Source organism: Lepisosteus platostomus, chromosome 8 (assembly GCF_059453375.1).
Source record: "Lepisosteus platostomus isolate fLepPlt1 chromosome 8, fLepPlt1.hap1, whole genome shotgun sequence".
In the NCBI taxonomy this organism is placed as follows: Eukaryota; Metazoa; Chordata; class Actinopteri; order Semionotiformes; family Lepisosteidae; genus Lepisosteus; species Lepisosteus platostomus.
In genome coordinates, this window is record NC_142618.1 from 41,643,618 (window position 1) to 41,656,520 (window position 12,903).

At 39.5% G+C, this 12,903-nt stretch overlaps 2 protein-coding genes across 4 annotated transcripts in view; both read right to left on the minus strand.

Moving 5' to 3' along the window:
• The window catches only part of lpin2 (lipin 2), a 51,817-nt gene extending 50,982 nt beyond the window's left edge, over positions 1 to 835 (minus strand). For both annotated transcript variants that reach the window (XM_088643447.1, XM_088643448.1), the window contains exon 1: positions 573 to 835. The gene's annotated coding sequence lies outside the window, so the exon portion shown is untranslated. The remainder of the gene's footprint in view (positions 1 to 572) is intronic.
• A 2,661-nt stretch (positions 836 to 3,496) lies between these two features.
• The window catches only part of myom1b (myomesin 1b), a 70,420-nt gene continuing 61,013 nt past the window's right edge, over positions 3,497 to 12,903 (minus strand). For both annotated transcript variants that reach the window (XM_088643443.1, XM_088643442.1), the window contains 2 exons: positions 11,641 to 11,779; positions 3,497 to 4,237 (listed from right to left, as the gene is read on the minus strand). In XM_088643443.1, the coding sequence (XP_088499569.1) occupies positions 4,017 to 4,237; positions 11,641 to 11,779 (360 nt within the window). In that variant the 3' untranslated portion in view covers positions 3,497 to 4,016. The remainder of the gene's footprint in view (positions 4,238 to 11,640; positions 11,780 to 12,903) is intronic.

Below are 12,903 nucleotides of genomic sequence, written 5' to 3' on the forward strand. Positions count from 1 at the left end.
CTTCTGTGTTTGAGAACGCGTTAAATCACCGGCACCCGGAAACGCGAAAATAACTTTTGTTTTTATTCTTGTACAAAATCACAGGGTTCTCCTTGTTTGTAGAGTGTAGTCTCTCCGGTCAGGTCTACAGTATGTCTAATGGAAGCTGTCAACAGTACTGCCTTACATCTGTGCTACTTCTTCCATTCCGAAAGGCAACCAACGGTCTGCATTTCTCAGTGCATCTGGAACATTACAGCTATCCGCGATGAGCTGGCACTGGCAGCAGACTTGCAGGCTAGCTGCTAGATGCCAAATCTCCCTGTGGTGGAACGCACGAATCAAAGCCACGCCGTTTTTAATTAGTTTGATCTCCCATCTTTGAAGATGAAAAATGAGACACTGTTTAAAACAAATTACGATGCATATCTTATTTTTAGTTACTTATACAAACCCAATAGGCTACGAAACCAAATCAAATAGTTTTTCAGCGCAGCCTCTACTCAGCCTGATCTAAAGTCGGCGCAGAAGAATCTTAGACATACAGTAAGTGCCGAGAAGCAACAACAGTACCGCTGTGTTAAATGCCTTACCTCGGTGAGGACACTCTGTATCGAGAAGGGATGTGTGATGCGATGTATTATATTCCTTATCGTGTAATGGGCTGAGTCGTCCTTCCATTAACCGCTTAGAGAATCACCACGTTCAGCGAAAATAAAATAAACACGGCATCGTAGTGCGCCCCGAATATGGACTGTTGATCTTTTAATGATTTGCACTTTCCAGCACTGCCTCCCTGACCGTGCAAGCGAGGAGCTAAATGACTCTCAGCCATGTGACCCGGCGAGCAACTCACTCACGTGATTACAAAGAAACTCCGGCTCCTTTCTGCACTGAGCCCAGTAATAGGAACCTGTCTTTTCACTATGGCAACATATTAGCGTCATCAAAATAAAATCATTATTACGAGACAATGTTGCTTTTACATCGTAAAACACATTTAATTGTATCCAGAATTATAAGAAAACGTATATTTATAAATGCAAATGTATTAGATTTAATAGATTAATTATTTCTATTTTTGAAGATGGAAGGTCCAGTACCTCCGGTATCCTGTCTCATATATGCGACCACTGTACACTGTCAAACATGTTAGATTTATTATATCAACCAACTCCCTAAAGAAATATTTTCTCTTCTCGGGAATATTTTTTTTCCTTTATGTACATCAGTCATCTGTTTTCTTTATCACTGATTTAGAAAACCGAGGGTTTCAGCTCACATTTAGATTTGTCTGACAAGTCTTGACATTTGACTCATGCGCTAGTATTTCACTGCTTAATTTCAAGAATCTGGTTGGTTTATTTTCACGTTCTGAGCGCTTGTGCATATTTCTGTCAGTCTATATAAAAAGTTGCTAAGCATTTCTTGAAGCATTTTAACAGTGTTGACAGACGTGGATGACCGAGGAATGATTAAGAGAAACAGATTTCCTATATTAAATTATTTGACTTTTTTGTTGATGTGATCAGGGGAAACGTGACTATTTAATCATAATAATTCCTTACACTTAGCGCTTTTCTGGACACTCCAATCAAAGCGCTGTACAGGTAATAGAGATTCCCCCCCACTACCAATGTCCAGTATCCACCTGGATAATGCGGCAGCAGCCATAGTGCGCCAGTACACTCACCATACATCAGCTATTAGTGGGGACGAGAACAGAGTGATGGAGCCAATGACGTGGCTATGACTGGTAAAGACCAAAGAGAAATTTAGACAGGAAACCAGGGTAAACACACCTACTCTTTTCAAGAAACGCCCCGGGATTTTTAATGACCACAGAAATTCAGGAACTCGGTTTTATGTCTCAGCCTTTTTACAGTATAGTATCTCCGTCACTATACTGGGGCATTAGAACCCACACAGACCACAGGGTGAGCATCTCCTACTGGCCCATCTAATACCTCTACCAGCAGCAACCCTAGTTTTTCCCAGGAGGTCTCCCATCCAGGTACTGGCCAGGCTCAGTGGGCTGCCATTTGTGAGGTGCAGAGTGATATGGCTGCTGGCAAAACATGTCCTTACTGTTTGTAAAGATGTAGTCTAGGACAAGGGTTCTTAATCGTGGTTCTAATAGAACCCCTACAGACTTCCTCACAAACTAATTGATCTCAATTTCCTATTTGAGTCATACAGCATGTTGAAATTTGCTTTCAATTCTTAAAAGGTTTGAGAGAATTTGTATTTGGTCTCAACCCTGTACTAATTCGTGAGTTTCAAAACTGTCTTTATTCAAGTTTGTTAAATGTAACATGACTAGGTGGATGCAAAAGGAAAAACACTCACTCTCTGTGTGTGAGATACAGTATCATTCCCACTTGTGTCTGTTCACAAACTTTGTGAATTTCAGTCAGATGTAAGGGGGCAAGTTCTTTATCACATCGTGGAGAGACTGCATAAAGTTCTGTATGCTGCAGATGCTGGAAACAATACACTTTAGTTAGTTGTTGCTGTTTTTTTAATCAAGACTTTTTAGCTAAAAAAAAGTCTAAACAATCAAATCAGTTTGACTGAAATGGTCTAACCAGTTAGAACTGGTATTTAAGGGCCCAGTTTGGACAAAACCCAGTAGACACAGCAGTTCCTCAGGATCAGTGTTGGAAACTGCTGATCTAGAACAAGTGTTCATACTCCTGGTCTTGAAGGCCCACACACCCACTGGGTTTCGACAGCCAAGCTCTCAAGCCAAGAAAATTGAACGTTTCCTCAAATTCATAATAGGATTAATTCAAACTGTTTCACTGTTTTTGGACGATTAAACATTTTGCAAGTTGCCTTTTAACTATTGTATTTCCTAAGCAAAACAGAATCTCAAACTTACTAGTAGAAAAATGGTAAATATTTTAAACAAGCAACTTGTTACATCACTTTAGGCTATATTTGGGTTATTCAGCTCAGGTGGAATGAAAACTAGCAGGTGTGCTGTCCTCCAGAACCAGAATTAGGAACTCATCCTTTAATTTTCTAACTGCTTTATCCAATAGAGGGTTGTGGGGAGCATATCCCAGCAAGCAATAGGCTCAAGGCAGAAATCATATTGGAGAGGATGCTACTCCATCACAGGGCAGACACACACAAAGATGCATACACTGACACTCTTACCAGAACCAATTTTCCCAGAAACCAATTCACCTACAGTACTAATACAGTATGTCCTTGGACTAGAGGAAACCCACATGACTACAGGAAGAACATACAAACTACACACATACAGTATAGCACACAAGGTCCAGAACTAAACCCAGTGCTGTTAGGGCTTTAAAAACTATTGTAATAATATAAAAATAAATGTAAAAAATTTCCTCTGTGCAGTCAATTTCCAAACCACAGTATGAATGCCACTGTAAGGTACTCGGATAATATTTAAGAAACATGTTTTCTTGTTCATATTGTTCAGTATTTTGGAGGATTTCTTAATATAATTCCAAAACAGCAGCACTTTACAATATCAAGGTTTTAATGAATGTAAAGTTATTGCTTTATTTTGTAAATACATATGTCACTTTACAAGAACATATTAGAAGCAATCAACAAAAGACACTCCAGATTATGTATCTACAGTATATTGGTGCTCCTTGTTGTGCTGACTGAAATTTCTATTGTATTTAATAGATTATTTATATTTACTAATTTACTGTTGTGCTAAGCTAGAAACTAGATCTGAAATTATTGTGAATGCCCACTTCCTTTTCCCTTCATTTATGATCTGTATTCCATTATTACAGCACATCAAAACACCTTCCTAACTTACAGTCTGAGCAACTTTTCTTGCTACTCATCTTTAGCACTGCACACTTGTAGACTTCACAGTGAGATTCAAAATAGAATATCTAAAAGTTTAATAATTAGCCCATGTTTCTATGAAACCACAAGACCAGAACAGCTGAACTGCTGGAAAAAAAAATCAAATCACACATAAGCACAACAGTCATTTTTAAATCCCCTCGTGACTTTCTCTTTCCCTTCAGACGCATTTATTTGCTTGTTGGAGGTTTTCGGGCCTCTGTCTGCTTCTTCTGTGGCTTTCCTTCCGTTGTCTGCAGGTCAGGGCTGACGCCTTGTTCGGAGACTCCTGTCTTGGCCAGGACCTGTGGCACCAGCTCTTCCTTGACATGCCCTGTGTTTGGCTCTTTCTCATCGGGAGTTTCCTCTGTTGTCACAATCTCTACTACATGAGGCTTCACTTGCATCGAATCTGCAAGAAAATAATTTAGTACAAGGTTGATCTACCCAGCTACCATCCTGATACTGTACTTATTCAATGCACGTGTACCATGATGGTACCGTATGTAAAGTGTTGGCTTTTTAAAGTTATCCATTTAGGGACTGTCCAAAGGCCCTGACACAGGAACTGAAGGCAAACAGAATGCAAGACCAGCCTTGTTGTCTGTAGTACAACCTACAGTAAAACAGGAGCAGTATACAAATATACCACCTGAAGGGTTGACACAGCTCGCCTTATTCTACCTGTGTAAGGTCTGCCATGGCAGTTTTGTTAGACTAGATGAGAATACCTCTGCTGACATTGCCCAGACTAGTCTCATTAGCAGTCACCATACAACAACAGTGGAGCATATGGGCTTGTAGGACTCACCCTGAATTGTGCACAGTGTTTTTACCTGGCTGGATCCTGTCTGAATTCTTGACTCCCTGCAAGAATTGTGTTTACTCCTCATATAAATATTTTTTTTCTTTCTTGCATGAACAATAAATCTGAAAGTCCTTATCTGACAGACCATGCTGTGCCATAGGCTAGAATTTGTTCCATTTAGAAATTCTTGTCTTCCATTAATCAGTAAATGTTACTGATGTGTATTGTGTTGATTTGTTATTCCATGTGCTGGTATGTAACTAAAAAAGAAAAATTCTCTGCTCAGTTAAACTTCAAAGTCCATCCTAGTAAAGAAACAAACTTTTGTGGGGAATGTAAATACAGAAACAAGATATTTAAAGGTAAAAAACAAAAACGTTCCTGGTTTTGTATTATTTTGGCAATTCTAATAAGACAACAATTGCTGCTTCATCAATCATTAGAAAGCTGCTTATTCATGGTTATACTGTAGATGGGACGATCTGGAGCCTATCGCAGAAGCATAAGATTAAAGGCTGGACATCACCCTAGAGAGGATGTCAGGACAGACACAAAGGGACAGTTTAGAACCTCCAATTAACATAGCCTGGTAAATGGCAATTCAACATATACTCTGTTTAAAAGGAAAGAGACTGGTGTTGTTCATCAATCATTTTTACACATTATTTTAACAACTGATATATTTTGTCAAATTGTGGAAAAAAGTATGGCATATTCTTTCAGCAAGCTACAATTAATACAAATTCAGGAATCAAGTGTACAGTAGTTATGTCACTGCCACGCCAGTATGCCTAATGTAAATCATTGAAAAATGAGCTTCAGAACTTGAACATGCAAATTTATTTAAGAGACACTTAGGAGAATATGAAATCAGAAACAAATCAAGGAATTATATTATTTAGTATTTTCTAGGTGTCTGTAAAACAGGGAGGTGAAATAATGGTGAATTAAAATGCAACAAACCTAGGAAATAATTACCCTAGGTTTGTCACATATTATTTTAAATGAACTAAAATTATTTTCTTATGAATCTAGAGAAAGTGTACACAGAATAATAATAATAATAATTGCTTACACTTATATAGCGCTTTTCTGGACACTCCACTCAAAGCGCTTTACAGGTAATGGGGACTCCCTTCCACCAATGTGCAGCATCCACCTAGATGATGCAACGGCAGCCATAGTGCGCCAGAACGCTCACCGCACATCAGCTATCAGTGGGGAGGAGATTTATAGATGGGGATTATTAGGAGGCCATGATTGGTAAGGGCCAATGGGAAATGTGGCCAGGACACCAGGGTTACACCCCTACTCTTTTTCCAAAAAACGCCCTGGGATTTTTAATGACCACAAAGAGTCAGGACCTCGGTTTTACGTCTCATTTGAAGGACAGCGCCTGTTTACAGTATAGCGTCCCCATCACTATACTGGGGCATTAGGACCCACATGGACCGCAGGGTGAGCACCCCCTGCTGGCCCCACTAACACCTCTTCAAGCAGCAACCTTAGTTTTTCCCAGGAGGTCTCTCATCCAGGTATTGACCAGGCTTACACCTGCTTAGTTTCACTGATAGTTCACCAATGATGCATTGAGACTCACTGAAATTTGCATTTGCTCTTTTAATATATTAACTAGCAGTTTATGCACGTAACAAAGCTTAAGGATTTATTTGTGAAAGCAGAAAACTAAATTTTCATCGGTGTGTTCGTTGCTTTTAAAACAGTTGGTACAATATCCACCAATTCATTTTCTGCTTGACAATTGGTGGTTCTTGTGTATTAGCTCTCTATTACTTTTTATAAACAGTATCTTTGATAAAGCAGTACAAACATTTGGATTTGTGTTTTAAAATCCCAGAAATTATATAATATAAAAATAATGTAACATACAAAATGTGATGAAAAAATAAACATATTTCTTTTATTCTAGTGACCTTTTACACATAGGTTGAGTGTATGTTGTCATTTTAGGGCTTCTTTTTTCAAACATGAAGGGTTCAGCCATTTGACCTGAGCCAAAAATCCAGTGCCTAAATTAAAATTCACAAAATGGACCCAGCTACATTCTTTAATCAGGCCAGTGCCAAAAGAAGCAAATATGATTCTCTTATTCATTTCCAACTGCAGTGATCACAAAAGCCTTTAACTTATTGTAAATTAAATATTGTATTTGGATTATGGACCATTTACTGAAATTCTACCTGTGTTAGAGGACAAAACTAGTGTCAAGGCAAAACGTAATTGACAAAGTTTTTGTTCTGGAGGGGAGCTGATCTCCTATATACAGGATATTAAGCAATTAATTACAGTATTGTGCTAAAATAATAGCAATAATAAAAAGATTGTATTCAAATAAAAGCAAAAAGTATGTACTAGTGAATTGTGTGTTCAAGGTGATTATGCTGGCTGTCAAATTTATGGCATGCAACTAAAGTTAACAATTACACAATTGTAACTTCCCCATTTTTGTGAAATAACAATTAACCATTCACAGTTACAAAATGACAACACAGCATTTTTCTACAGGCTGAAAACAGTTATCCAGCTGGATTCTGAAGAAGTATCATTTTGATCATAATGATCATTTGTACATATTATCATGAATCATAGAAACCTGTAACATTTAGAGAGAACAACGATACAACAAAACAACAAGTCTCTCAACACAGCTCTCCAAAAACGTTTTTTTTTATTTCTTGCCTTTCACTAATGATTTCATAGACTATCCACAAGGAAATCATGCTGCTTAAAGAAAAGTAAGAGTATAAATGTTAAAAAAGTGGGTTGTTTGGTCGCTAGAAACTAATTGATCCAAGGATCTCATCAAGTTGTTGCTTAAAAGAAACCAGGGCATCAACTTCAACATCACTGCTGGATAGCTTGTTTCAGACTCCTATAACACTTTTCCAGCAAACCAATGCCTCTCGTTTTCTTTTTAAAATGCATGTTTACCTTCCTTTCATTCCTGTCATTTGCATTTGTGTCCTCTGATTGCCTTTAACTACTGATACTGAAGAAGTCCACTGGGCTAAATTTGTCTAGTGCTTGAGGAGTTGGAATACTTGTATCATGTCTTCTTGTAGTCTTCTCTATCCAAAACTAAAAGCATTTTTCATCTTTCAGAGAAGAACAATTCTTTAAACATGACCAGTAATCTATATTCTTAATAAGGTCTGAAAGGTAGACCTCCTAGGAAAGCTAAGGTTGCTGCTGGAAGAGGTATTGGATGGGCCAGTAGGGGACACTCACCCTGCAGTTTGTGTGAGTCCAAATGCTCCAGTATGGTGACGTGGACACTATACAGTAAAAAGGCACCACCCTTTGGATGAAACGTAAAACTGAGGTCCTGAATGGTCCTCAAAAATCCCGGGGCATTTCTCAAAAAGAGTAGGGGTGTAACCCCAGTGTCCGGGCCAAAATTTCCTCATGACCTTTATCAATCATGGCCTCCTAGTAATCCCTATCTATGAACTGGCTCAGCATTCTGTTCTCCTTCCCACTGATAGCTGATGTGTGGTGAGCGTTCTGGCACACTTTGACCACCGTTTCATCAACCATGTGGGTCCTGCACATTTGTGGTGGTGGAGGGGAGTCCCCATTATCTGTAAAGTGCTTCGAATGGAGTGTCCAGGAAAGTGCTATATAAGTGTAAGTATGATTTATTTTTTGTTATTTATAACATTCATTAATGTAAATTCTGTTCTTTTTACTATATACTCAATTCTGACATAATGTTTTCCTTTCTCTTCTTCCCCCACTTTGTCTGAAGGAGGTAAACTATGCGTCAACATAAACATACAGTATACTGTACTATAAGTCAATTTCATAAGTAGCTTCTTTCAAGGTCATTGTTTTCCATCTTATATTTAGAATTAGTGTCTGTTGTCTGTTTAGAATCTGTGTCTGTTTACTTAAGTCTTCCTGGATTTCCTTTGTATCTTCTATAGTGTTTGTGTTACACCCATGCAAATGTCGGCCCGAATTTACAATTTTTGGATTTCCCTGTGTTTGGTATTTTTGCCCACTGTAATTCGATCGAATTATTGATCACGTCCTGAACAGACTCTCGGGCCTTGATTCCTAGAGTGTTTTTTTGTTTTTTTCCTTCAGATTCTCATCGGCACTGTAATCTCACCACTCAACCCCTGTTTGGCTGAAGTTAAATTTGTTTCATTTTCCTGCTGTCTAATTTGTTTCAAGAATGGCTAAAATGTTACAAGAATAGCCTGTGGGTGTATCCAGCCTCTCATCTCTTGGGACCTGCTACCATCAGGTCAGCATAATGGTTTTTACAGAATGACTGAGCCAGAAAATATGGATCCAGTGGCCTTCCAAAATCTCCTCAAAACACTGGCCAGTCACAGCTCCCCTTTAAGAGCTCAGCAAAGCAGTGATAATGAGCTGAAGGAAGCAGTGCAGGAATGTGCCACAATATACAGCATGTAGCAGGAGCTCTCCTTTGTTCGCACAGTGGCTCCAATTCTAGGCCCAGATCCTGTGCCAGCCCTGCGCTTAAGCTTAAGCCTCCAACTTAAGTCTTCTGAGAACCTCGGATGTGCCTCCTCCCTTCTCTGGAGATTCCAAGTACCGCAGAGGTCTCCTTATTCAGTGCGCCACAATTTTTGTTGTAAACTTCTACCTTTCCTACAGACCAGGGCAGATCGTCTGCAGCAACTAACAACTTGTCTCAGATACATTCCATCATTTTGACAGCCCTGGCCGTAACACAGAGTCCTCCCATCTACTGTTGCGTTTCAATCAGGGAAGTCAACTGGTTGCCCACTCTGTGTCATCTGATTCAGGGCCCTGGCCATTGAGAGTAGATGGGGCGAGGAGCCTCTCATTGCCCTGTTTCGAGCTTGGCTCTCAAAGAGCTTGAGGACCAGTTGGCTTGCAGAGACCTTCCCTACAGCTTGGAAGCCCTTATTGGTCTGGCTAGTTGGATGGATGGTCGTCTTCGGGAGTGGCATCAGGAGAAATGTTGCAGTGCAACTTCTTTTCCTCGGTGGTGTAAGGCCCCTCCTGTTGAGGTGAAGACCCCTTCTGACATGAGGGACCAATGCAAGTCAGAAGGCTCTCTGCCAGGTTTGTGGTTTTGTAGTGGGGCCAGAATTCCAAGCTCACTGATCATCTAGGCTTGCAGCGCGCAACAGAATTGATCAGCAGGTACTTCTGGTAGCCTTCAAGGACATCTAATATTGATCATTTTGTGTCCACATGCCCCACCTGCAACAGGGATAAAGATACTAAAACTGCCCCTGAAAGTGACTTTAAGTCACTTCTCACTCCTTGATGCCCACAGTCATCCATCTCAGTGGATTTTGTCACCAGTCTCCCACACTCTCAAGGTTGCACTGTGATCTCAACAGTGATGGACTGGTCAGATGTTTTCACTGGGGAGGTCTTCCAGCTTCACATTTTTCACACTGATAGCACATCTGACTGAGGCCCCAGTTTGTTTTGAGGTTTTGGAGCACCTTTTTGTGAGTGGTTTTGGATTAAAGTTAGCCTGTCCTCAGGGTACCTCCTTGAGACCAATGGCCAGACAGAGTTGGTGAACCAGGATCTGGAGACTTTAAGATGTAATTTGTCTGATTTCCAAGAGGACTGGGTGCGCCTACTACTGCGGGCAGAAGTGTCTTAAATATTGCTGAACAGGATGACTGATATAGTATGTCTCCTTTCTAGTGCCTCTGTGGGTATCAACATCCACTCCTTGCCCTAACTCCATACTTCAATGTTACTGAGAGATCTGTGCGGGACCTCGAAGGGATGTGGCACAGGCCTCACAGTTACATCAGTGTCCTACTAATCACTGTCAGTAGGACACTCCTCCTTCTGAGTCCACGATAAAGGGTATGGTTGTTCACCAAACATCTCCATCTGCGGGTTAATCCAAGAAACTGGTCTCAAGATTGATTGGCCCCTTCTGAATCACGGAACAAATTATTCCGGTTATGTATTGGCTGGCTCCTCCCTGCCAGATTGAACGTCTCCCTTTTGAAGACTGCACTGACCAACACTTTAGCTCCAAAATCCATAGGGACCTCAGCTCCTCTGATTTAGGGGTCTCCCTGTGCCTGCTACAATCATCTTTTCAATTAACAAATCATGGAAAACCTTGTCCGGCCGCCAGGTTGCCTGTTGAGAGGGGGGGTATTATAATACCTGTGTAAATGCCAGACTGCACATCATGTCTTTATGGCATCAGACCAAGACTACACTGGGTCTGTTAATTCATCTAACTCCTTAAGGATGAGATACAGTATGGGCGGTTAGTGATACCAATGAGGCATAATTAAACCGGCACTTAACTTGTTACCTCCTGGAAGTCCTGCCTTCTCATTATCACTTGCTCAGTCATTGGGTTTTCATACCTCAACCTTGCTAGCTTTCCAAGTTTATACTTGGATTTTGACTCTCCTTTGTGTACTGACAACGGTTTTTGGATTCCACTGTGCTTCGGATTTTCACCCTCTGCGGTTCTACCCAATTGTTGATCACGTCCTGGACAGATTCCTGTGCCTCACTTGTTCTTTTTGGATTCACTTTTGGATTCTCCACAGCAATTTCAAACAGCGTCTCACAGCTCGACCCCTGCCTGATGTCAGCTTCCCAAGGAAATTGTACAGTAGTTACACTTTCTCCTGGGCAAGTTGTTTCAAGCAGAGACTATGTGTGGATCTAGTTTCTTGTCTCCTGTTCACTGCTACAGTTACATCAGTGTAGCAGTTTTTTATAGTTTTCTAATCATCCCGTTTTGTCATCATCAACGAACATGTTTAGTTTACTACCGTATGTCACAATTCAGATCACTGCTATAAAGTAGGGAGAGCTGCAGTCCTAATAAGCTCCCTGTGGTACTCCATCAATTACATCACCCCATTTTGAGCATTCACCCTTTCATACTTAAAATAAAGTGTCATTCTCTTCTGTAAAATAATCTACACCTTTTGCTTTTACTGTGAGAATCTGCAAAACAGTTCTGTTGTAGTGAAGGAGCTTACCTCTTCTCACTTGCACTTTCTTACCAGTGACAGACTTCTTTTTCCTGTCAGGCGTACTCATGGTTTCCTCAAGATTGCCAGCAGAATCAGCAACGCACCTGGCCATACTTCGATTTTCAAATGCCTGGGTGACATTTAACTAGCGAAACAAGGAGATCATTGTGGGTTATAAATGTAGATTATAAAAATGTTCTAAGTGTATTGTGAGCACTGAAACTTTAACTGTTGTAGCATCTTCCTTATTTTAACGGTCTTACAGCTCTATGCTCTAATTATAAACTGCATTTAACCCGCACCTTCTCAGGCTCATTAGTAATGACAGGACACTCCTAAAACATCCTGAAATAGGACTATTTCAGTTTAAGAGGGCTTTATAGTTACATACAAAACTGATGTGTGATAGATTTTTGTAAACTATAGAAAATAGAGTAACACAGCTTTTGTTTTTAATACACAATACAAATACATAAATATGGCCCTCTTTATATAATAAATCAAATACATTTTGGATTTACTTACATTATAGACTGATCTTTTTTGTACTCCAGAGTTTTTTTTATATTTCTAATTTATTTTAGTTAAATTTTTATTAATGAAAAAAGCTATGTTTTATATTAAATTGGCTGGTCATACCATTTTTAGGTCTAAAGCAAACCATGCAATGCCACACTACAGATCTGTAGTTTCGAGCGCTGTTAACCTTTGTTTTATAAAGCTGTTGCAAAGAAAACAAAGCCTGTTAATGCTCTATTCTCTTTTGATTGTAATTGTTCATCACAATGCTAATAAATGCTTAAACAATGGTCTCAAATTATATCTAAGCTTTCTGGTATTACAAGAAATATTACATTTTTCATTTTTGGCTACTTTTTTCATTTATTAGCGAATTAACAAGCTAAATGATGCAAAAGCAAGTCAATCAATTTCACAGACACATTTTCCAATAAATTATGTTAGAAATTAAAGTACTGTACTCTATGTTTATGCAAAGCTGCCCACAGTCCAGTCACTGCTTCCACTGGCAAACAGTATACAAGGTAAAGAGGTGAGTGGTGGACAGGGCTGTTAGTTCTGTACATGCACAAGGACAAGACTGTCAGAAGAACGTTGAAAAATCACAATCTTTTAAAAGGGTTATTGTACTAAATTCAAAATACATTTGATCTATTTACTGTAGGCGATCTACTGTATATTATACTGAACGGTACTTTACATTCTTCAATATAACATTCAAGTTGTCAAGTGACTTATTATGGAATATTC